Below are 23916 nucleotides of genomic sequence, written 5' to 3'. Positions count from 1 at the left end.
CTAACTATAAACCTAAACCTAAAATCTGATTGGTTGATAGCAATGCTGTTTCAGGACTAACAAGTGTTCATATGTCCATGCAGACACTCCGTCACGCTCCAGCTGGGATGAAGATGACAGCGGATATTCCAGCTCACGTCACTCACACTGGGAGAGCCCGTCTCCTGCTCCCTCGCACCGGGAGTCCGACCGCTCCGAGCGCAGCCATCGTTCAGTCCGCGACAGTGAGAGGAGAGACAGGTATGACTCACTGATGAACGTTTGGTTGAAGGTTATGTGGTGACATGGTTTGCGTTGGTCAGAAGGAATATTAATTGATGTTACCTTGTCTCTTTTGTTGTTCAGGTCAAGTAAACCTCAATATCCAGCAGATACTCCTCTACCAACCCCATCATATAAGTACAACGAGTGGGCCAATGACAGGAAGCATCTTGGCTCCACCCCACGCCTGTCCAGAGGAAAAGGTAAAGACACCCCTTACAAGTTATTTTTGTGGAGAATGTGGTAAAAATTTGTGATATTTTTTTTGAGTACCTTTTAACTCAAATTTAAACATTTTAAACTTAATGTATTTTAATGTACATTATATAATTAGGGCCCGAGCACCGATGGTGTGAGGACCCTATTGGAATTGCTCAGTCAATTCTTCTTCTTCTCTGAAATGAATCACATTTTTGAGGGCCTAAACATGCTCAAACTCATAAAACTTTGCACACGCATCAGAAGTGGTGAAAAGTGATGTCTGATATGGGTTTCAGAATTAGGTGTGGCAAAATGGCTCGATAGCGCCACCTACAAAATTTCAATTAAGCGCCTTTCGTGCTACATTTCACGTACAGGTATGAAATTCAGTACACACATGTAACAGTCCAATACCTACAAAAAAAGTAGTCTGATCTGCCCCAAACTTGACATGTTTTATTATAGTCCTAGCCCGAAGACATCTACATGCCAATATTCAGTTACAGTCATAGCGCCACCTGCGGGCAACAGGAAATTACATGTTTTACACTGTGATTAACTCCTTGTAGAGATTTAACCAGATCAACATCGTATTTGGTCAGTCTAATCTTAAGGCCTTAGCAGTGTTAACTTGTGAAGATCTTGAGATGGCCTGATGACATCTACATGGCAACATTCAGTTACAGTCAAAGCGCCACCTGTTGGCAGCAGGAAGTGTGGCACTTTGAAATGACTGCCATAATTCTCCTGTATTTACTCGCTTACATGCATGTCGCCCACTTTTCACTGTTTTCCTAAGGCCTAACGGGTGGCGGTGAGGTCGGGTGCGAGGGCCCTTTCATCGCTGCTTGCAGCTTTAATTTTTATTTATTTTTACAAATTCCAAAATCTATATTTATTTTTATTTATTTATTTATTTGTTTTACTGTTTATTTATTTCCTTTTGACTAGTAATATTTTTCTTATTTTGTGTTATTTATTTTATAATCTTTTTTTGTTATTTTTACTCCGAGTATTGCCATTTTCTCCCATCTTAATATCAAGAACACATTAAGCAAATATGTGACCTTAACACGATTAACAAAAAACTGCATATGTATCATGTCAATATACACTTACCTGCAAACTTCTGGGGACAGTAGGATTGTTTTTTTTATTTTTTTTATTTTTGAAAGAAATTGATACATTTATTCCGCAAGGATGCATTCAATTGATATCAAAATTACAGTAAAAACATTTACATTGCATGTTACAAAAGATTTGCATTTGAAATAAATGCTGTACTTTTGAACTTGGTTTTATCAAAGAATAAACATTTCCACACTTTATTAAATATCATATTTTTAATAAGAAGAAATGTTTCTTGAGCAGCAAAATCAGCATATTAGAATGATTTCTGAAGGATCATGTAACACTGAAGACTGGAGTAATGATGCTGAAAATGCAGCTTTATCATCACAGAAATAAATTACATCTTAAAATATATTAAAACAGAAAACAGTTAATTTAATGGTTATAATATTTCACATTATTACTGTTTTTATTGTATTTTGATCAAATAAATGCAGCCTTGGTGAACAGACTCTTCTTTCAAAAACATAAAAATCGTAACGACCCCAAACTTTTGAACAGTAGTGTATGTACAGCATCTATAGTGTTGTATTTATATGGCTTCTTGTTTTGTAGGTGATAAAAGGGAAGATAGAGAGGACGGCATCCTGTTTAATAATGAAGATGAGAAGGAACAGTGGGAGGAAGATCAGAGGGTGAGTGCTCTATAAAGTCAACATGAAATCAAAATTGACCCTATTTATGTTCTTCAGATTCTTAATATATGTTCCTGGTTTAATGTGCGCATGCTATTTCAATGTCATCAAATTATAATAACTAGATCCATCTCTGAATTGATTTTTCTTTTCCACTGATGTCATATAGGCCTTATGGCTTATTGAAAAATAATAAGCAATAGCCAGAGATCTGTTGATTTAGCAAACTCACATTCAACTCTGGCTTCCTTCTGGTATGCAATTCCCAGTATTCATAATTCAAACAACTCACTATTCAATCAGTTCCTGCTTTACATTGCTTTTCTTATTGAATATTCAGTTACATTTCATTTTAAGGTACTGAATAATAATGTATCCCCATACAAATAGTATACTCGCACAGGGCGAAATATACAATATAGCATATTTCAACTTCTTGATTGTTTGTATCACTGCAAAATGTAAACTATATTATCACTCAGTGCTGTTCTGCTAATTGTGAACATAAGGCATGTAAATATAAAGATATTCTAAACATTAACATCATAATTTTCTGTAAAGCTGCTTTGAAGCAATGTGTTTTGTGAAAAGCGCTATACAAATAAATTTGCTGTGACTTGACCTGAAACAAAGTGTTATCAGTATCCCGTTTCATTCAGAAATCCATCAAAGTGTGGAAGTGAAACGGCCTCCGCATGCCATTTCATGTTCAAGTTGGTATTTTGGTGAGTAATAACTAACTGTGTCATGCCCAAACAGCAAGCTGATCGAGACTGGTACATGATGGATGAAGGTTATGATGAGTTTCACAACCCATTGACGTCCAGCTCCGAAGAGTATGTGAAGAAGAGGGAACAGATCCTACAGAAGCAGACCCAGAAACGCATCTCAGCGCAGAAGCGGCAAATCAATGAGGTAAATAGAGTAAATACAGTAATATTGTGAAATATTATTACAATTTAAAATAATTTAAAACTTTCATTCATCACATTAAAAACATTTTCATTCATCACATTAACATTTATATTAAGTTCTTTTGAACTTAATATTCAACAAAGAATCCTGAAAAAAAAAATGTATCACAGTTTCCGCAAAAATATTAAGCAGCGAAAACTGTTTTCAACATTGATAATAATAAGAACCATTATTAATAATTGAGCACCAATAATAATTGATCATAACTGAGCAGCAAATCAGCATATAAAAGAATGATTTCTGAAGGATCATGTGACACTGAAGACTGGAGTAATGATGCTGAAAATTCAGCTTTGATCACAGGAATAAATTACATTTTAAAATATATTAAAGAAAACAATTATTTTAAAATGTAATAATATTTCACAATATTACTGTTCTTACTGTATTTTTGATCAAATAAATTCTGCCCTGTTGAGCATAAAAGACTTCTTTCAAAAAACGTAATTATTACAAACTTTTGACTGCCAGTGTAGAGGTCGGTGATGTGAGCAAAATTTTATTTCATAATAACAATAAATATCACAAAATAGTTTTTTGTTATTTTATTTTTGTTGTTAAAATTATGAGCAAATAAATGTAAAAACAATTGTTAAAAGTAAGTAAATTACAAACAATGGGATAAAACATTGCATATTCTTCACAGTATGAATAAAAAATTAATGGATTCTTATTAAAGATAAGAAAGTTGTTCAAGAGCAGTGAGTGGTTTTCACCTCATCTTTTGTTGTTTGATTAACATTAATGACACAGATAGCAGCATGTAGCTTATATTAGGCTGCTGTCACGTTAAGGGCCATGACACACCAACAATGTTGGGCCGTCAATGAGCATCTGTTGGGCTAGTTTTTGTGGTGTGTTCCACACGTAGGCTCACGTCGGTGGATTTGCTTGATTCAGCATGTGTAATTGGCATCAGGGCCGTTGGTGAGGGAATGAGTTTAGCAAACGAGTCAGTACATGAGGATGAAAGCAAGCAAAGAAGTCAAGATGGCACAGACAAAAGGCTGTTCTGAGCATTCCAATGTGTGAATATTTTCATTAAAACATTATATACAGTATCTGCAGTTTTCGCTTTTTGAATGACGAATATAGACTGAATATAGACTATAGAATATATACCTGCTGATATAAACAGTTATTTCCTTACACGTAGAGCAGCTTTTTGGCCGAGATGCAGCCGACGCGAAGCGACAACATAGTCGGCTTTCAGCGCCGCTAGTTCTTTGATGTCAGTTTGGTGTGTCACAGCCTTGAGACTGAATGCAAGGATCTAATATACTGATACACACTGTTTACTCACATGTGTGTTTCACTCCAGGATAACGAACGCTGGGAGACCAACCGCATGCTGACCAGTGGAGTGGTTCAGCGCTTGGAGGTGGACGAGGACTTTGAGGAAGACAATGCGACCAGAGTCCACCTACTTGTCCATAACCTCGTGCCACCCTTCCTGGACGGGAGGATTGTCTTCACTAAGCAGGTACAGACGTCTCTCTGCATGGATGTGTTTATTGGTGAGTCGCCAAACTTGTTAGTCTTTAATTGATGATTTTACGTTTGTCCTGCGATTCCAGCCTGAGCCAGTCATTCCAGTGAAAGATGCCACCTCAGACATGGCAATCATCTCCCGCAAGGGAAGTCAGCTTGTCCGACGACACAGAGAGCAGAAAGAGAGAAAGAAGGTGCGCATCTGGTTTTTTTATGTTTGATTTGCACTCTCCCTCCAGGGCAGCATTGTAGATGTAATTGTTGCGTTTGGTTCTTCCGCCTGACAGGCACAACACAAACACTGGGAGCTTGCTGGCACCAAACTGGGTGACATAATGGGAATCAAGAAATCAGAGGAGGAGGGATCAGATGGAAAAACTGTTGGAGAAGATGGAAATGTGGATTACAGGTAGAAATTGTGTGTGTGTGTGTGTGTGTGTGTGTATTTATAAAGACTAGGGCTGCCCCCTAATGGTCGACTAACCGTTAGTCGACTAGAAGAGGCTTGGTCGACCAAGATTTTACTAGTCGGTTAGTCACAGAAAAAAAAAAAAACTCCACAGGAAGTGGTCATGCAGTCCGTGAGGGAGAGATCATTAATGGCAGGAAATCCAAACATTTGCCTATCATTCATCGACCTCAAATATGACTTATCTCTTGAAACAAGCAAGTAGTAGAAACTTCACAAGTCCGACTCGCTCTAATGTTAGTCTAGTCCTAGATAAATATGCACTATTATTAGGCGCATATCCATGGAGGCACCGGTGCGATCACTTGCATTTAACTTAAAATACTCCATCATTTTGGTCATACAGATAAGAGTAATGCAAACTGTAAAGGGTCCACTTTTTTTTTCTATAAACTCACAATAACAGCAAAGCTTTTGTAAAATAATGAAAACAATCAGGATGCGCTTTCTGCCGTCTCGGTCTCAGTAAACTTGAGCTTGTAACGGACATGAACCGTCAGCATCGCTGACTTAATCTCTGCAGCTGAAAACAAAGAAAACAATATCAATAAATTATTAAAATGTTTAGACAGTCTCCTTGCTGTTTTTTCATGACACACTCATTACATTTGCCGGTGTGCTGTGGCAAGCTTTGTGCATGCACTTGAGCGCTGATTAGGCTATGTATTATATATAGGCAATTAAAGGCTCATTATTATGATTTACAGCTTATTAATATAAACGTGTTATTAGTCGACTAATGGCTTAAATGAACGACTACTAGTCGACTAGAAAAATCTTAAGTCGAGGGCAACCATTTATAATACATATGAAATATTTACAAAAGATTTCTGTTTGAAATCTTGAATTATATTAAAATTTCTATTCATCAATGAATCCTGAAAGTAATGTATCATGGTTTTTACAAAAAATATCAAGCAGCACAACTGTTTTCTAAGGAAGCTTGTTAATTGCAACTTTTTATCTCTTTATTTCTCACAATTGCGAGTTTACATCTTACAATTCTGATATTTTTCTCGCAATTGTGAGTTTATATCTCACAATTCTGAGAAAAAAAGAATTGCGATATTAAAAGTCCAATTCTGAGGGAAAAAAGTTGACTCAGAACAGATATTCTGAGGAAAAAAGTCAGAATTGTGAGATAAAAAGTTTATTTTTTATTCAGTGTGGCGGAATAAACAAGCTTCCGTAATTTTCAACACTGATAATAATAAAATATGTTTCTTGAGCAGCCGATCATCATATTAGAATGATTTCTGATGGATCATGTGACATTGAAAACTGGAGTAATGATGCTGAAAATTCAGCTTTGTTATCACTAGAAAAAATTCAAAATATATTCAGATAGAAAAAACTGTTATTCTAAATTGCAATAGTATTTCACAGTGTTACTGTTTTTAGTGTATTTTTGATCAAATAAATGTAGCCTTGGTGAGCATGAGAGACTCCTCAAATTATAATATCTTTTAAAGAGTATTGTAGATATTTTAACTTTTTTTATATATATATCTGACATGGCTCCACTTGGCACATTTTAGCATGTTTAAATTCTTTCCACCAAATTTTACAGTCCCACCCAAAGGCTGCTCAGAAATTGTGAAAAAAAACGTCTGTAGATTCTCTCTGGGCCTCCTCATCTTTCTTACCTTCCATTTTTTTCAGAGCGGAGCAGAAGTTTGCTGATCACATGAAGGAGAAGAATGAAGCGAGCAGTGAGTTTTCTAAGAAGAAGACTCTATTAGAGCAGAGACAGTATCTGCCCATCTTTGCTGTTCGCCAGCAGCTGCTCAACATCATCAGGTCCTGGTGACACTCAAATCAATTCACTTACATCAACTTCCTTACAAAATCTGCCACTAAATTTGTGAGCTCATGTGTCTGCCCACCTGGTATGCTGATGTTTTCTTTATGTTGTGTGTTTTCTCTGGCAGGGATAACAATATTGTGATTGTGGTCGGGGAAACGGGCAGTGGTAAGACGACTCAGCTGACGCAGTATCTTCATGAGGACGGTTACACCGGCTATGGCATGGTGGGCTGCACACAGCCTCGCAGAGTGGCAGCCATGAGCGTGGCCAAGAGAGTCAGCGAAGAAATGAACAGTAACCTGGGAGAAGAGGTTGGTGCCCAACATCTTGGCTGCATTTGCACTGGCTGAAAAAATCTGTTGTTTTGCTCACATCTGACACAGATCAGAATTTGTTGCACACGTGTAAACTCAAAAATCCGCACCAGATCCGATTTTTTTATTTTTTTTTCCGCTTCTGATCTGAGCCACTTCCAAATGTGGTTTTAAATCAGATACATATCCGATATCTTGACATCCGACCTACGTCTAAACACGCATTCTCCTTGAAATGCCAAGCCACCACAAGGCGAGGGCAATGTTTGCCTATAAAAATATATGATTTTAATGTTGTATTTTAATGCAGACATGATGTATGCGCTCGCATTAAAACTCACAGCTTTTTTTTTATTGTGGTGGGTGAGAACTTTATATCTATATATCTAGATATCTTTTCCTATAGGAAAGAAATTGCTCGCACACACATTCAGCAGCTGATTTTCAACCTCTGCCCAGTGAATTTAATAAATAAGCTTCACTACTGAAATGAAAACATTATATTTCTCAGCAATGAGGTGAAACTTTTCCAGCTTCATACTCTCGCACGATCTCTCTCTTGCTCTTTCTCTCATTATCATTATCATTCATATTCGAAATCATGCACATAAATGTAATCTTACCATGCTACTTTATTTCACTTCAGAATTATCTAACGAGTCATAGATAAAATAAACAAAAATGACTTTTTCCGGTCTATATCCGTTCAATCAGATTTCACGCTGCAAAACATCCATGGCAGATATTAACTTATCCATGTTGGCAAACAGTCATGGCCACCCGACGTGCAATATATAAATAATTTTAATAGCACGGCCATTCAAAACCCGAGGGTCTACCATGTGCGTAAGCGATCACCGACAATCATTTTGGGCGGGAATTAATGTAAACACAGATATCGGATACCAGTCGTGTCTAAAGTAAATGTAAACAGGCGGGCCAAAAATCAGATATGGTCAAAAGACGGGTCTGTGTATTTAGGCTCGCAGTGTAAACGCAGCCCTTGTGTGCCTGGACCAATTTTCTGTCCATTCACTTGACAAAAGATATTGATTTTAAGGGACATACTGCCACCTGGTGGATTTGAGGTGACTTGTATGTTATGTATTTTACCCTAATGAGAGGATGATACAGTGCAATAATGTTAATCAGGGTTATTATGGTTAACAAAAACTAAAACCATAAAAAAAAAAAAAAATTGTTACTTGAAATTAAATAAATGTTAACTGAAATAAAATATAAAAAACCTTAAAATTTGGCAACATGAATTTGAAGTACTAAAATAACTAAAACTAAAACTGACATAAAAATAAAAAACTATATAATTGTTATATTATGTATATGTGTATACAGTATGTATATATTATATAAAATGGCTAAGGGGTTTTATTGCTTTAATGTGTATACCAGGTTGGTTATGCCATCCGTTTTGAAGACTGTACATCAGAGAACACTGTAATAAAATACATGACGGATGGGATTCTTTTGAGGGAATCTCTGCGGGAATCAGACTTGGACCACTATAGCGCTGTAATCATGGACGAGGCCCATGAGCGCTCCCTCAACACTGACGTGCTCTTCGGGCTGCTCCGAGAGGTGAGCCATGTCTCCAGCTGTCTGTCCTCCTCACTTTCACATGAATGGAGGAGGATTGTGTTGCATACTGTTTTCACCCTACTGGTTTTCATACGCTAATTTAATGTACATTTACATTTAAAGAGGACTGTTGAGTTTACATTTTGATACTGATGAGTCACTTTTGGATTACTTAGGTGGTGTCTAGACGCTCAGACTTGAAGCTCATTGTCACATCTGCCACCATGGACTCGGACAAATTTGCGGCATTCTTCGGCAATGTTCCTATTTTCCACATTCCAGGCAGGACGTTCCCAGTGGATATCTTGTTCAGCAAGGTGAGGTGTTAATAGCGTCTTTAGTTAAAGCTGGTTGGTGTGCTGTAGACTGACGCTGAGTGCTGGTGTGATTCAGACTCCTCAGGAGGACTATGTGGAGGCGGCTGTGAAACAGGCCTTACAGATTCATCTCAGCGGGATGTCGGGTGACATCCTCATCTTCATGCCTGGTCAGGAGGACATTGAGGTGAGGAGATTCTGTAGTCGTGCTGAAGATGTTATGAATGGAATCACAGTTTGTAATAATAAATATATATATATATATATACTGTATGAATGTGTGTGTGTGTGTGTATGTATGTATGTATGTGTATATATATATATATATATATATATATATATATATATATATATATATATTATACTGTATGAATGTGTGTGTGTGTGTATATATATATATATATATATATATATATATATATATATATGTGTATAATGTAAAATATGCCGATTGAAGTCAGATTTCTTGGAACATAAGAGTATATATAAGGTTAGTTCGAAATATAGTGATTGTTAAGTTTGTGTTGTCTAATGAGGCATCGTATAACACACATGATGTCTGTGCTCCTGCAGGTGACATCAGATCAGATTGTGGAGCGATTGGAGGATCTAGAGAACGCTCCAGCTCTGGCAGTGCTGCCCATCTACTCCCAGCTGCCTTCAGACCTGCAGGCAAAGATCTTCCAGAAGGTAAACATCGGTCTCTGTTGGACACTGGAAGATCCTGATCATGAGATGTTTGTGAACTAAACCTATGTGTTTACTGACAGGCTCCTGATGGAGTGAGGAAGTGTATTGTAGCTACAAACATCGCCGAGACGTCTCTGACAGTGGATGGCATCATGTTTGTGGTGGATTCTGGTTACTGCAAACTGAAGGTAAAATGGAACTGCTATGAATGACCAGTCTTTAATAGAGGAATTGCACGTATGATGCTAACAGAAGTATTACTTTGTGTTGTTTAGGTGTTCAACCCTCGCATTGGCATGGATGCGCTACAAGTGTACCCCATCAGTCAAGCCAATGCAAACCAGCGGTCTGGCAGAGCGGGCAGAACAGGCCCAGGACAGTGTTACAGGTAAGTTCACTCAGTTCCTCCCTCAAAGCCTCAATACCGAACATCAAAAAACCATAAACAACCCTCTATAATGCGAGTAAATCAGTCGCATATGCAACCAAATTTCACGAGAGCCGACTAAAAAATGTATTTAATTAGCCATTGGCTAGTAAATTGTACGATTACTGTCGCCTGTAATTGAGTTAAAGGCAAAAAATAAGTTTAGCGCAAATATAATTTCATTGCCTGCTGAGCTTTACATACCGTTGCTTAGCTGAGAGCGCCCTCTGACGCTTTCTCTCACACATGCGCACACACCGTGAGAGAAAGAGAGAACACATGCAGGGCTCGTTGACAGAACTGACACCGATTTTATGCATCGTCATGAAAGTTTATCATTTGCACGCGTTTTTAAGCTTTGCCAGTTTAAACATTGAAGTGCAAGAAGATGCGAAAGATAACTCGTGTGCGCTGTGAGAAGTTTTGTGTGCGCAAACTGCACATCAGAACCGTGGCCAGAAAGCCGCATCTGACAGCAAGTGAGAACTGAATTAAGTTCTCTTTCACGTCGTCTTGTGCTTGAACAGAGTTTCACACAAAATTATGTCATGTCTTGGCGAGTATGTTAGTAAACATAGTTGGTTATGTCTTAAGTGAATGTAAACAGTCGAGAAAGAAAACACATGTGTAACAGTATCAGTATATTGGATCAGTGCATTAGCTCTTAAAGTGACAGCAGCCTAATTTTCCTTTTGCTGCCTGTGTTAATGTTAAACAACATATTGTTTACTTGACTTTAATAGTGTTTGAAATTAATTTTATATTTATATTTTATGAATATAGAATTTTTTGTAAAACTTTCATTTGCATTGTTCTTGCATTCCATGTAAAAAAAGTCTGACGAGTAAAACAAAAAATTTACTAGCCAATGGCGACTCAAGCTTCAGTGTGTCCATAGAGGGTTGATAAAAGAAGTTTAGCGATTCAAAAACATCATAAATATTTTTGTTTATCCATGTTTAGAGACAATGTATCACTTGCTCATGATTGTCCTTGTGCAAAGGGGCAAAAAGGTTTATGACAATGACTTTCTCATTGTGATGATTTTACCATGATTTTGTCATTGTGTGTTCTACTTTTTAGGGATGAGTTTTTGCTGCTTAATGTTTTTGTGGAAACTGTGATTAATTCTTTTTTGTAACATTATAAATGTCTTTACTGTCACTTTTGATCAATTTAGTTCTTTCTTGCTGAATAAATGTATTACCATAACTTTTGAATGGTTGTCTGTCGCAGTTTGCACAAAAATATTAAGCAGGACAACTGTAATAGAAATGTTTCTTGAGCAGCAAATCAGCATATTAGAATGATTTCTGAAGGATCATGTGACACTGAAGACTAGAGTAATGATGCTGAAAATTCAGCTTTGATCACAGGAATAAACTACATTTTAAAATATATTCAAATAGAAAACAGCTACTTTGAATTGTAATAATATTTCACAACACTAGTTTTTACTGTATTATTGATCTAATAAATGCAGCCTTGGTGAATATAAGAGACTTTTTTTCAAGAATATTAAAAAATTATAATTATTCAGACTGATAGTGTATTTTACTACAACAATGATATATAAAATGCTGTGCAGTGCCTTTTTGAGACAGAGATGCTTCAGAGGAGGCTGGAAATTGAAGTTACGATTAATCGAAAGTATCGACATATCTTTTCTTCCATATTGTGATGTACATCTGAGTGTAACAGATTATCGAAAAAGAAAAAATGTAGGGCGGGACTTGGTTCTATGCAATGGTTGTTGATTGGATTTTGAGACGTGGGCATTTAAAAGAGGAGGCTGATGAACATGAGCTTGTAAGGGGCATGGTTAAAGGGCAATAAATGATTGGAGAAGTCCTGCATAATTCATCAGAGAGAAGTCTGTCATTTCACCGGAAGATTGAGTTAACGTATTTTGATTAAAAAAAAATGCATGGATACATTTTTATTCCATGCTGACTTTAAGGCGAGACAGACTTGAGTGATGAAACAGTGATGAATCAGTTTTTTGATCCGGTACATTGAAACGAATCATCCAAACGAAGTGAATCGTTCAGGTGTCTCTGTGTTGTAAATACAGACTCTGGCCTCTCTTTGCTAATACAGGCACTTGAACAGTGTGTCCATGAGCTTTATTCTTCTTTTTGCTCAGTCTTTTCTGAAACCTCTATCAGTGAGGCAGGGCGACTGCAGGAGGGGGACGGGACTGTAATCTTGAGAGGATTTCACACAGTTTAATTTTTTGTTTACACCTCTGAGGATTTGAGACAAAGGCTCCTCTGGGCTTTTTTGACTGTGACCTTTTCAAATCTGCACAGCCCCAAAGATGCAATGACACACTGTCTCGCTGTTTTACAGTCACACAACTGATTGTTTTGCCTCCCTGTGAGTGAAAGTGTGTGGCACATGCCGGATTAGTCGCATGCGTCCTTTACCAAACATCTGTGCATCAAGAATCAATTCTGTTCAGCCAGACGCTTTGTAATGTGGCCAAGAGCCGTGTGTGTGTGTGTGATGAATGCGTAACTGAAAAGCTCTGGCTGTGATTGCGGCACATTCACAAGAGCCAGAAGGACTGATATGCATAAATGCATACGCTGTACTACAGAGCTTCCCAGAGTTTCTTCTTCACGCCATCTTCTGAGGGATTACCCATTTTGTTGAATAGCTGCAGAAATCTGCTGTTCTCTCAGATCTGTCTCTATGGAGCAGCAAGGAGAGCTGTGATATTTTAAGATGCTCAGAGGTAGTTTGGACATAGCTCATTGTTAAGGGCTTCCCTCCAGCTCTTCTAAAGTTTGGAGGTAGAGAACTTTTTCATTGGTGTGTTACATACATTTATGTCATGTATAAGTCTTTATTTGGACCTTTTGCATTAAATGTTTATTCAGACTGTATCTCGCCCAATTCTCTTTATTTTATTCCATACCTTTCTAATGAAGCATTTAATTAATCAAACTGGTGCAGTGAAGCAAATTACTGCCAATCAAAACATATTTAATATGTAAATACAGTTATGTGCAGTGGGTTTTTTGACCAGTGAGATTTCAGCTACCCAGATCAACTCATACTACGCCCTAAAAGTATGTACTGTTTTTGAGAAGAAAAAGTACATACTTTTGAGTGTGTAGCAGAATAGTAGGCAAGCTTTGGGACATACTACATCGTCATAATTGCGTCTTTAACGGAGTGCTCTGTCGCTTAGTTACGTGCATCCTGTCACCATTTAACTGGCCTGTCAATCATATCTCATCACAGTTAAAATCTTTCACATTCAATTTAATTTAATTTAGTAGCACATTGATCTGCCAGTCGTGGGTCTTTCATGCGGAGAACTCTCATGTGTTAGCATAATGATGCATTTAAAACTTAACGACCAAATGTATATTTATAAAAGTTCACAATGCTGTTGCAGATGAAATATGATGTGGATAACATTGGAATAACAAGGAATACACTGGATTTTTCGCTTGCCACTGTATCACATTGTGTCAGGGTATGACATGTTATAATGTTTACAGAAAATGAATGGATCTTTCTTTCCATTGTGTTTGTTCACTTCAGGTTGTACACTCAGAGTGCCTTCAAGAATGAAATGCTCACCACCACTATCCCAGAGATCCAGCGCACTAACCTGGCCAATGTTGTGCTGCTGCTCAAGTCACTGGGAGTGCAAGACCTTCTGCTCTTCCACTTCATGGATCCACCACCTGAAGACAACATGCTGAACTCCATGTACCAGCTGTGGATCTTGGGAGCTCTTGACAACACAGGTGAGACCACTCAGCCTCAGACACTGAATCAGCATTGGACCACGAAAATCTCTAATTTAAATTTTTTGTCCCTTTTGCCACTTTTTATCATAAGGAACAGTAGAGTGAATCTGGTCTTCAGAGACATTAACTACTGTGTAATTAGATAATGATATTAGGAATGATAAAATAATGTCAGGATTAAGTGTGCGTTTATATGTTGTAATTATGACACAGTGTGACATAGAAGGCCACATTCATAATAGGAAACCAGGAAAATGCTTGATGGTGAGGTTTGATTTAGAATCAAAGCAATGCTTAAAATAGAGAAGCTAATTCATAATAATAGAAAATAAGCAAGCAAAATAATATTTTTTAATAAATTTGTTTAATTGTAATGCACATGATATAAAATTTTTAAAAATACTTTTATTTTGAATGCTGTTTAAAGTAGTTGTTACGTCCCCCTGGCGTCTAGGGGATATGGAGATATAACAAGAAAAATTAACTATTAAAATGCTGTTAAAAGGAATATACTTTTCTATTAAGGAGATGTGATGTGTGCAATAAAGAAACAGGCAGAGAGGAAAACTGAATTTGTAGTTGCTTTTAGTAAGAAAAATAATTCAATATAACAAAACACCCAATAATACAATAAACAGTGAACCAAACATACATCCAAAACAAATAAATACCTATTTACAAATAATATATACAAACGTAAAGAATTAACGATAACAAAGCAAGGGACAAGAGCGGTGCTAAAAAGTGTTTCAAAAGTGGGTTGCAGAACCGTTTTAAGGGGGTCATCTGGTGTAAAGAAACCACAACAAACTTAATTCTAAATGTTTTTCTGATGTGAAACTTTTGACAGACGTGCATGAAAGCTGTTGACTTTTCTGTCAGACGCAGTTTAAGTAAAGAATGCCTGAGAAACGTGTTGACCTGATTCAGTATCTGGTTCGATCAGCTGTCCTCCCTGTAGCTTACGTTATGGACAGTGCATTTTATTGCTCTGTTCACATCTGCAGCCCTCTTGTCTCCCTGCAGCAGGACTATGGCATGTTCACACAGGTGATCAGGGACCCTGAGCATCTTTTGTGGTTTTTCAGAAGCAGTAGAAAGGTCTCTGTAGTGTCCTAAGTTACTGTAACTGTGACCTTAATGATTATGATTTCACTTTTTTAATTTTAGTTATTGTGTAATATTGCTGTTTGAGCATAAACAACGTCTGCAAAGTTACGACGCTCAAAGTTCAATGCAAAGGGAGATATTTTCTTTTACAGAAATCACTTTTTAAGGACTACAACAAATGGCTGGTAGGGACTACAATGAGCTTCTTCCCGGGTTACTGACATCACTAACCCTAAAATTTACATAAACCCTGCCCCCGAGAACACGCAACAAAGGGGGTGAGGCCATGTTGGGCTGCTTTAGAAAAGAGGAAGAGTTGTTGTAGTAGAGTGTTGTTGCCATGGCCGTCATTTTATGCCGGACTGCTTCACAAACGAGGGTCAATTCTACGCTGGATTTGCACAAAAGATTAACATGACGGCACATGCTAGTCGATGAGTTGAATCAACTCCACAGCAACTACATAAATTTATCCACTAACCGTTCAGAAACGTCCAGTTGCATTCTAAAAGTTGTAACTTCTTCCTGAGTTTTTCCATCAGTTTTAGCTACGTGAGATTCTCCATCTTTATTGTTGTTGAGCAACCGAAGCGTGAGCTGTTAAAGCTCCGCCCTCTTCTGGAAAGCGTGCTGGGAGCAGCAGCTCATTTTCATTTAAAGGGACACACACAAAAACGGCGTGTTTTTGCTCACACCCAAATAGGGGCAAATTTGACAAGCTATAATAAATGATCTGTGGGGTATTTTGAGCTGAAACTTCAGACACATTCTGGGGACACCAGAGACTTATATTACATCTTGTGAAAAGGGCATTATAGGTCCCCTTTAAAATACAGTATCCTGAAAAGGAACGTTTCTTTTTTTATTGAGTATATCTTCACTCGCCAGTGTTTAGATATATCGATGTTTAAAGATAACTGATGGTAGTGACATTATTTTTTGGGGGAAAAATCTCTCGAGTGTAACTTGCATTCTAGTTGAGTAGATTTAAGCTTGTGAAGTGCTGCAGTGAAGTATTAAGGTCTTACTCGAAGTTCAGCTGTAGCAACTGAAGTAAAACTGTCTGTGTGACCAGAGAGGGATCTCAATCTCATTTCCTGCGTATCTCTCAGGGGTTTGTGGGGATTTGACTATGTGGAGCGCTTTTCCCTCCAGCTCTCGTCTCGTGTTAACAGCAGATTATTTCTGATTAAGGCTTACCTGCCCAAATATCTTCTCTGCTTTTCACGGCGCTCTCTCGCTAATCTTCTTAGTCTGTCATGTAATCTTTGAAATCTGAGCTTCTGAAAAGTTTGATGAGAATCTCAAAGTGGAATCATTTTCCCACCATCAGCACTTCTGAAAGGGGTGCTTTCTAATCCCTTTTGACTTTTGCCTGTATTTGAGGATGCTTTCTTCTCGTCTCTGTCTCAGGCGCTCTGACGCCCACCGGGCGGCTCATGGTGGAGTTTCCTCTGGATCCGGCTCTGTCGAAAATGCTGATTGTGTCATGTGACATGGCCTGCAGTGCTGACATTCTTATCATCGTCTCCATGTTGTCAGTGCCATCCATCTTCTACAGACCAAAGGTACATTACCATGCTCTTTACTAGAGTCTTTTGGCCTGTAAATGTGCTGTGGGTTGTTTTTGAAATGCTAAAAACTGCCGTTACTTGTCTAGGGTCGAGAGGAGGAGAGTGACCAGGTGAGAGAGAAGTTCTCAGTGCCTGAGAGTGATCACCTGACATACCTCAACGTTTACCTGCAGTGGAAGAACAACAATTACTCCAGCATCTGGTGTAACGATCACTTCATCCACACCAAAGCCATGCGCAAGGTACGTCAACCTGAGGCGTCACTCTCAACCAATCAAATTCATTAATTAAAGGGGCAATATCATTCCATGACATGTTATTTAAAATTTTCCCTGAAGTCTACTTACAATTGTCAGAATGGGTTAACATGGAAAAATGGTCAGTCTTTGACCATTACAGCTAATGTGCATATTCTTTGCTACTGTACCTTTAAGACTTCTAGGTAAATATTCTCTTCGCATGAGAAATGAGTAACAATATAAGCTGGCTCTGTCCCATCCTGAAATTCTTTCATTCATACATTCATTATTTATTTAATTGGGGACTAATATATATATATAGAGAGATGTTCTTCTTCTGAAGAATATTCAGAGATGTTATTTGTTGGCTTTTTAAATATTTATGTCCATCTAACAGGTTTAACTGTACATTTTCTTTGAACATTTTAGTGCAAAGTTAAGCATGCTTTTTCTTTTATTACAGTTTACACTAATAACAATGTGTCTGTGTGCATCACAGGTGCGTGAGGTTCGATCTCAGCTCAAAGACATCATGGTGCAGCAGAAAATGAACCTGATCTCCAGCGGCTCTGACTGGGATGTGATCAGGAAGTGCATCTGTGCTGCGTACTTTCACCAGGCTGCTAAATTAAAGGTACGCAGCTACTTAGCATATTTGGCAATGTAATGTTGGATTCAGTTTCATCAAGCAACACCTGAAGTGATGTGTCTTCATGCATTGTATCTGTGTGTTTAGGGAATAGGGGAGTATGTGAATGTGAGAACTGGGATGCCCTGCCATCTGCACCCCACCAGCGCTCTGTTCGGGATGGGCTACACCCCTGACTACATCATCTACCATGAATTGGTCATGACCACAAAGGTACTTCTTCGTCCTCAGCCCTTAAATGTGAAGTGACATAAGTTAGTATGAGATGTGGTGCTTATATGGGTGATACAAGTTTGAATCCAGTTAGCAACATTTCCTGATCCTGTTCCTCGTTCAGACGTTTTTTCCACTGTTGTATTTATAAACTATTTGTATTTATGGTTACACTTTATTTTAAGGTATCCTTGTTTCAGTGCAATTATACATTTACACTCTCAAGTACTGACTAATATTAATTAAAACATGTACATACTATAGAGTCAGGGTTAGATTAGGGTTTGGTTTAGGGTTAGTTGCATGTTATTATGCATAATTCATAGTTATTACTATAGTAACTACATGCAACATGTAACAATAAAGTGTTACTGTATTTATTTATTCCTGTGATGATAAAGCTGCATTTTCAGCATCATTACTCCAGTCTTCAGTGTCACATGATGAATTGATGCTCAAGAAACATTTCTTATTATTATTATTATTATTACATTTATTATTAACTGTTGAACACAGTTTTTGATGATTTAATATTTTTGTGGAAATCATATGTTTTTTTCAGGGTTCATTCATTTGAAATAGTAAAGTTTATAATGTTACAAAAGATTTCTGTCACATTTGATTAAACTTAATTCGTCCTTGATGAATAAAAGTAGTATAGTGTATAACTATTTCCACAAAAAAAATAAAAAAAATTTATATATATAATGCAATCAGATGCAAAATGTTTAATGCAAGAATGAACATAGAGTAGAGTATTAGCCTTTTTTGCCGGGCAGTTCATATCCCAGTGCCCTGGTGAACAGTTTGATGACACGCATGTGTGTTTGTGTTTCAGGAGTACATGCAGTGTGTGACGGCAGTGGATGGAGAGTGGCTGGCTGAGCTCGGGCCCATGTTCTACAGTATCAAACATGCAAACAAGAGCAGACAGGTGAGAAACATCCATCCTGAATATCACAGATTCAACACTTGCGGTCTCTATTTTGGTCTCACTTACTTTTGGTCCCTCTTCCAGGAGAACCGAAGGAGAGCCAAGGAGGAAATCTCCATCATGGAGGAGGAGATGTCCCTTGCACAACAACAGATCCTTGCACGGAAAGAGGAGCAGGAGAGGAAGAACCACCTGGGCAGCGTCAGGTACTTCAGCCATCACACATACTGCTGTCACTCAGGGTTTAGAGTCACTTCCTGCTCTTTAGAACAACTGCTCGCACTCTCATGAAATCTGAATCATCCTATTTAGAAGGAAGCCATCAAATGGCTGCCGTGCTGAAATACTAATGTCGCAATTTTTGGGAAGACTATTATCCCGCTCACACCCTCCTCATCTCTTTCATCACCTAGCGTCTCCTTGTCTTTTCCATGATGAGCTATTCTCACCTCCCGTCTCCACAGGAGAGAAAAAGAAATAATATTGACTCCTGGCTGACCCCCATTACTGTAGCAATTTAAATTGTACCGCCTCGGACGGGGAGGAGAGAGACAGACGCTAATTTTCAGACTAATCCTGGAAATTAATTTTACACACACCTGTCAGCTCCACAAAAGCGGGAAATGTGTCCTGTAAAATAACACTTCATTAATTAATCAGGACTTTTATCTCCGTATCAAAGCCTTCGGCTGACAGTCTGCGTGATGGACGTCCTGACAATAATCACATTAAAAGTGGGGATTAGACTTTTGATTTGCATGATGGGGAGATGGATAATTAAGGTGCCGGCCTCCCTCTTGGGTTCTGATGCCTTTATGGGGTTTTAAATAAGCTGATAGGAAGACGCTGTCTGATCTAAGATGAGATCACAGCTCATCTCATCTCACCTGACCTGAATCCTGCAGGACCCACAGGTCACTTAGAGGACATTTTACATTTCTTCTGAAGAAAACGCTTTGAAAATCCTTGCCATATCTTTACCTTATTTTTCAATGCGGAAGTAAGCTAGTTTTTGTGAATGTGCGAGACTTCCGATTCATTAGCCACTATAGGGAAATAACGAGAAGAATAAAAAAAGTGCAGTAAATGGAAAAACTCTTTGCGCTACAAACCAGTGTTTATAATTAAGACAATACATTAAAATAATATGCTAAGAAATACCAGTTTGCAGTATCAAGCAGCATAATTTTTGTACAGCTAAAAATAACTGAAAGCGAATGACAAATTTACAAATGGCCGCGCCGCTCTTATGTGAAAAATAAAGTGGATAGTGCTAGGAAGTTGTGCTTGGTTGCCAGGGTGTTGCTATGTGGTTTCTTAGGTGTTCTGCTGATTAATCCTGTCAGTATTTACATGCACAGTTCAGTCATTTAAATGAGTGACAACTGCTTTCTAAAACCAAATGAACTCTCTTAAAATTCAGATGCTGCCAATCGGCCAAAATAAATTGAAATAAGACCAAAAGTTTGTGACCCACAACTGCCCACTTTGTTCATAAGAAGTACATAAAGTGACTCACTTTACAAGGCAAGCCCAAACAACAAGCCCAAAGATGTTTATAATGCATTACTTTATTCAAAAATAGTGGATTTTTTTTATTGTCTACCAGAAAAAAATGTAAAGTCTGAGTGATCTCTAAAGCCTGGAACACACCAAGCCGACGGTCGGCCCGTCGGGCAGTTATTGTTTGTCGGCCGACTAAGTTTTCTCAGTGTGTTCCGTACTGTCGGCTGAAGTTGGTCCTCGTCGGCTTTTTTTCGACCGATTCGACATGTTGAATCGGCGTCGGACCTCGTCGGTCAGTCGGGCCATCTGATCATTCTGATTAGCTGTTCAGCTACTGCCACCTGCTGGTACAGAAAGGCATTTCTTCTTACACAGGCACAGTACGGACATGCTACTTGGCGATAATACTCGAGCATCGGTTTGGTGTGTCAGGGCAACTTTGGACTCAGATGCTGCTGACGTGAGCCAACCCTGCAGTCTGCTTTCATTGCCACTAGTTCATCGGCGTCGGCTTGGTGTGTTCCTGCCTTAAGTAATAGCACACCTGGCCTCAACCCACGCAATTTGAGGAATCATTCATTCAGTTCATTTGCGGGACAAGTCATTTGTGAAAGTTTAAAGTCTGCGTGAACTGGAATTTGCAACCTACTTTACTTCAGTTTTGTTACGTATGACGGAATATTGAATGAGAAAAAATAGAGGCCATGGCTTGATTTTAGGGCACCTCCTCACCATTTATCGCTCGCAGCAGACTGTCAGGGGTTAAAGGGATAGTTCCCTCCAAAAATTTAAATTCTTATGTTGTTCCAAACCTGTATGAGTTTCTTTCTTCTGTTGAACACAAAAGAAGATATTTTGAAGACTGTTGGTAACCAGACAGTTGACGGTAGCCATTGACTTCCATAGTATTTTTTTTTCCTACTATGGAAGTCAATGGGTCCATCAACTGTTTAAGATTAAGAATTTTTATTTTCTGTGGATTAACTTGCACAGATGAATTGTTCAACACAAGACTAGTAATGTGTGCTAGCAAAGTAAATAGAAATTATTAAGCTTTAACCCTATAAAGACATTTTAGACAAAATATATAAAAAAAAGTTTGCATACATGTTTTTTTTAATTTTTTTTATTCAGAGGCCCAGACTGAGCAAAAATATGCAAATTGGTGCAGTTTCTGATATTTATGACCAAAACGTAAGATGAAATCTTTATTTTTGCAGCAGACTACTTGCATAAAATGCATATAAATATCAGTTGTCGCTCTATATATCCCAATAATATGTCTTAGTAAGATAATATTTAAATGCTTTGTGTTATGTAGGTTTTATTGTGGAGGACAAAACATATGCAATGCCATACAATGATGATTGAGAGATGAACAAAAACACGTTCCTCAAAAGCCTGATGGATCATATTCGATACTCACATTTTAGCATGATTTCACAAAAAAAGTGATGTATGGATAATCAGGTAAACCTAAGTTGCTTCAGTTGAGTGAGTGTTCATCTTAAAATGTTACTAACAATATAAAAGTTGTTCTTATATTTACTTTATAAAAACGAAAATAAAAGGCCTTTTACTTGCTAAAAAAAAGCATAAACTGTGAATCTGACAACAGAAGGCATGTAGTATACACCCTAGCATAGTGGCAGAGAGTTTTGCAACTCACATTTTCTTCAGAGAATGGAAAAATCTAGTTAATTGGAATGTTTGGTTAAAAAAAAAAAAAACTATATATGTTTTATATATATATATATATATATATATATAACTGGCTAAAAGTTGAAAGGGGTGGACGGCAGGCAGGCAGCAGAAGTGAAGTGATGGAGGTGTGAGTGGAGTCTGTGCTGGAGGAGCAGGAGGGTCACGGCCTGATGGATGTAATTGCTGGCGGTGTGAGGAGGGAGCGCTGTGCAGTGCTGTAATTAAAGATGATAGATCACCCTGTCAGCTACATCAGACCCGTGTCCCGCAGGTCCCCACAGAGACAAACTGTCCTTTCCTCTCTGCCTATTCTTCTCATTTAACCTTAGAGCAAACCTCACAACTTCTGATCCGTGGCACATTACAGTCACATACACAACCTTTCTATTTAAATTAACATCCTGGAATAAAAACGTCTTTTTTTTCATTTTCAAACAGGTCAATCAAGATCTGCACCCCAGGAAGGAAAGAAGAAACGCCTATGACGCCAAAACGAACGCCGGCCCGATTTGGCTTATAGTGCTTATTTCACCCACGTAATATTGCAAATGTGATGTTGTTTAGTACAGTTGCTTCTGTCAGTGCAATTTTCTTAAATATGATCATCATTGTGTTTGTCGCATGCAGCTTCTGCGTTTGGCCAGCAGTAGGAGCAATTGTATAAGGAGAAAATTTCCAGTCATCATGTCTTCCCCTCAGACAAAGTCCAGACGGTCCAAAAGAAGCACAAATAAGTCTGACACAAAAAAAAAAGTGGATGCTAGTGCAGCACCTGATCTTACATTGATTCAATGCTTAAATTAAAAAACAAACACCTTTTTCATTCTTAGTTTTGAATGCACTTGAACTAAAGAAAAAAAAAAAATCTTTATTTACATTATTGGTTATACTTTGCCCATCAACAGGGCTTTTTTATGTTTGAAGTGTTTCTATAAACCAGAACAGCCAAATTTATTCATGTGCTTCTGTAATATTCACTTTACCCTGGAATTGTAATTCACATCCTCTCATATTTTGGCTTGTGAAATGCAGCTGTTGTATCATTCTTTCAGAGAACACAGAGCATCCATGAATATTAACTTCCTGTACTTTGATAGGTTAATCCCCTGTGGATGAAGCACGCCTTTGTTATTCTGACAAAAAACATTGCTAGAATATTTCATCATTCTGCTGGAATCAACACTGACCAGGCGGCGGTCAAATCCTGTGTCGTCTTTGATGCAATTGGGCTGCAAGTCATTGAACAGATCTACCGTGTACCGACAGAGATGACAGGCCTCGACTGCTGCGAATTCACAAAAACCGCAACATGATCAACTGTTTTCCACTGAGGGTCATTTCGCTTTCTGATTTTCAGGGCTCTGTTGCTCTGTGTTTTCTGAAGCTTTCAAATAGGGGTCTGTTGAACTTTTAGTCTTCATTACTGTTGTGTACAGTATATCTGTATATTGTGTTTTTCCTTTTTTGTATGATTTAGATATGCAGAAGTCAAAACATGTTTAGACTCGGGCGAATTATGTTTTCGCAGGAAAATAGGAATAACCATATTTTTGAAAATGTAAAATTCATTCTGTGATTCAATTTTATGGTTTTATCTTCAATATTAAAGAAATGAACACAGCGACACTTTGTTAGTGTTATTTTTTTGTAAGGTGGTAATTGGATCACTACATTTTAGTACATTTGCACAATAGGCTTTGTCAAATGTCACATGAACAAACAGGAAAACAGGTCTCATTGCATCCGCTTGTTTGAAAAAGTGTAAACGGCAGTATGAACTGACGCCGATATCTATCTTTTAACACTTTCTCCGTCATTGACAGAATTTTCTGTTTTCACTGTTATACGGTAGGGATCTTCTGATCTTCTACGCATCTTTTGAAAGTACAGAATCTCTGGATCA

At 37.9% G+C, this 23916-nt stretch overlaps 1 protein-coding gene across 2 annotated transcripts in view; it reads left to right on the top strand.

Annotated features, from left to right (window-relative positions):
- dhx38 (DEAH (Asp-Glu-Ala-His) box polypeptide 38) overlaps positions 1-23637 on the top strand; it is a 30369-nt gene extending 6732 nt beyond the window's left edge. The window contains exons 5-28 of one of the 2 annotated variants that reach the window (XM_051898503.1): positions 84-240; positions 346-464; positions 2149-2228; positions 2988-3143; positions 4525-4686; positions 4781-4888; positions 4982-5103; positions 6826-6963; positions 7095-7281; positions 8695-8880; positions 9057-9197; positions 9274-9384; positions 9771-9887; positions 9968-10075; positions 10163-10275; positions 13873-14081; positions 16608-16762; positions 16855-17010; positions 17507-17641; positions 17744-17869; positions 18708-18803; positions 18888-19009; positions 22452-22549; positions 22641-23637. In XM_051898503.1, the coding sequence (XP_051754463.1) occupies positions 84-240; positions 346-464; positions 2149-2228; positions 2988-3143; positions 4525-4686; positions 4781-4888; positions 4982-5103; positions 6826-6963; positions 7095-7281; positions 8695-8880; positions 9057-9197; positions 9274-9384; positions 9771-9887; positions 9968-10075; positions 10163-10275; positions 13873-14081; positions 16608-16762; positions 16855-17010; positions 17507-17641; positions 17744-17869; positions 18708-18803; positions 18888-19009; positions 22452-22533 (3086 nt within the window). In that variant the 3' untranslated portion in view covers positions 22534-22549; positions 22641-23637. Of the gene's footprint in view, positions 1-83; positions 241-345; positions 465-2148; positions 2229-2987; positions 3144-4524; positions 4687-4780; positions 4889-4981; positions 5104-6825; positions 6964-7094; positions 7282-8694; positions 8881-9056; positions 9198-9273; positions 9385-9770; positions 9888-9967; positions 10076-10162; positions 10276-13872; positions 14082-16607; positions 16763-16854; positions 17011-17506; positions 17642-17743; positions 17870-18707; positions 18804-18887; positions 19010-22451 lie in introns of both variants that reach the window. The other variant, XM_051898502.1, reaches the window with a different exon arrangement.
- Positions 23638-23916: the final 279 nt, after the last annotated feature.

Source organism: Ctenopharyngodon idella, chromosome 7, assembly GCF_019924925.1.
Source record: "Ctenopharyngodon idella isolate HZGC_01 chromosome 7, HZGC01, whole genome shotgun sequence".
In the NCBI taxonomy this organism is placed as follows: domain Eukaryota; kingdom Metazoa; phylum Chordata; class Actinopteri; order Cypriniformes; family Xenocyprididae; genus Ctenopharyngodon; species Ctenopharyngodon idella.
Note: the sequence above shows the minus strand (reverse complement) of the source record. Positions and strands in the feature narration are given on the sequence as shown.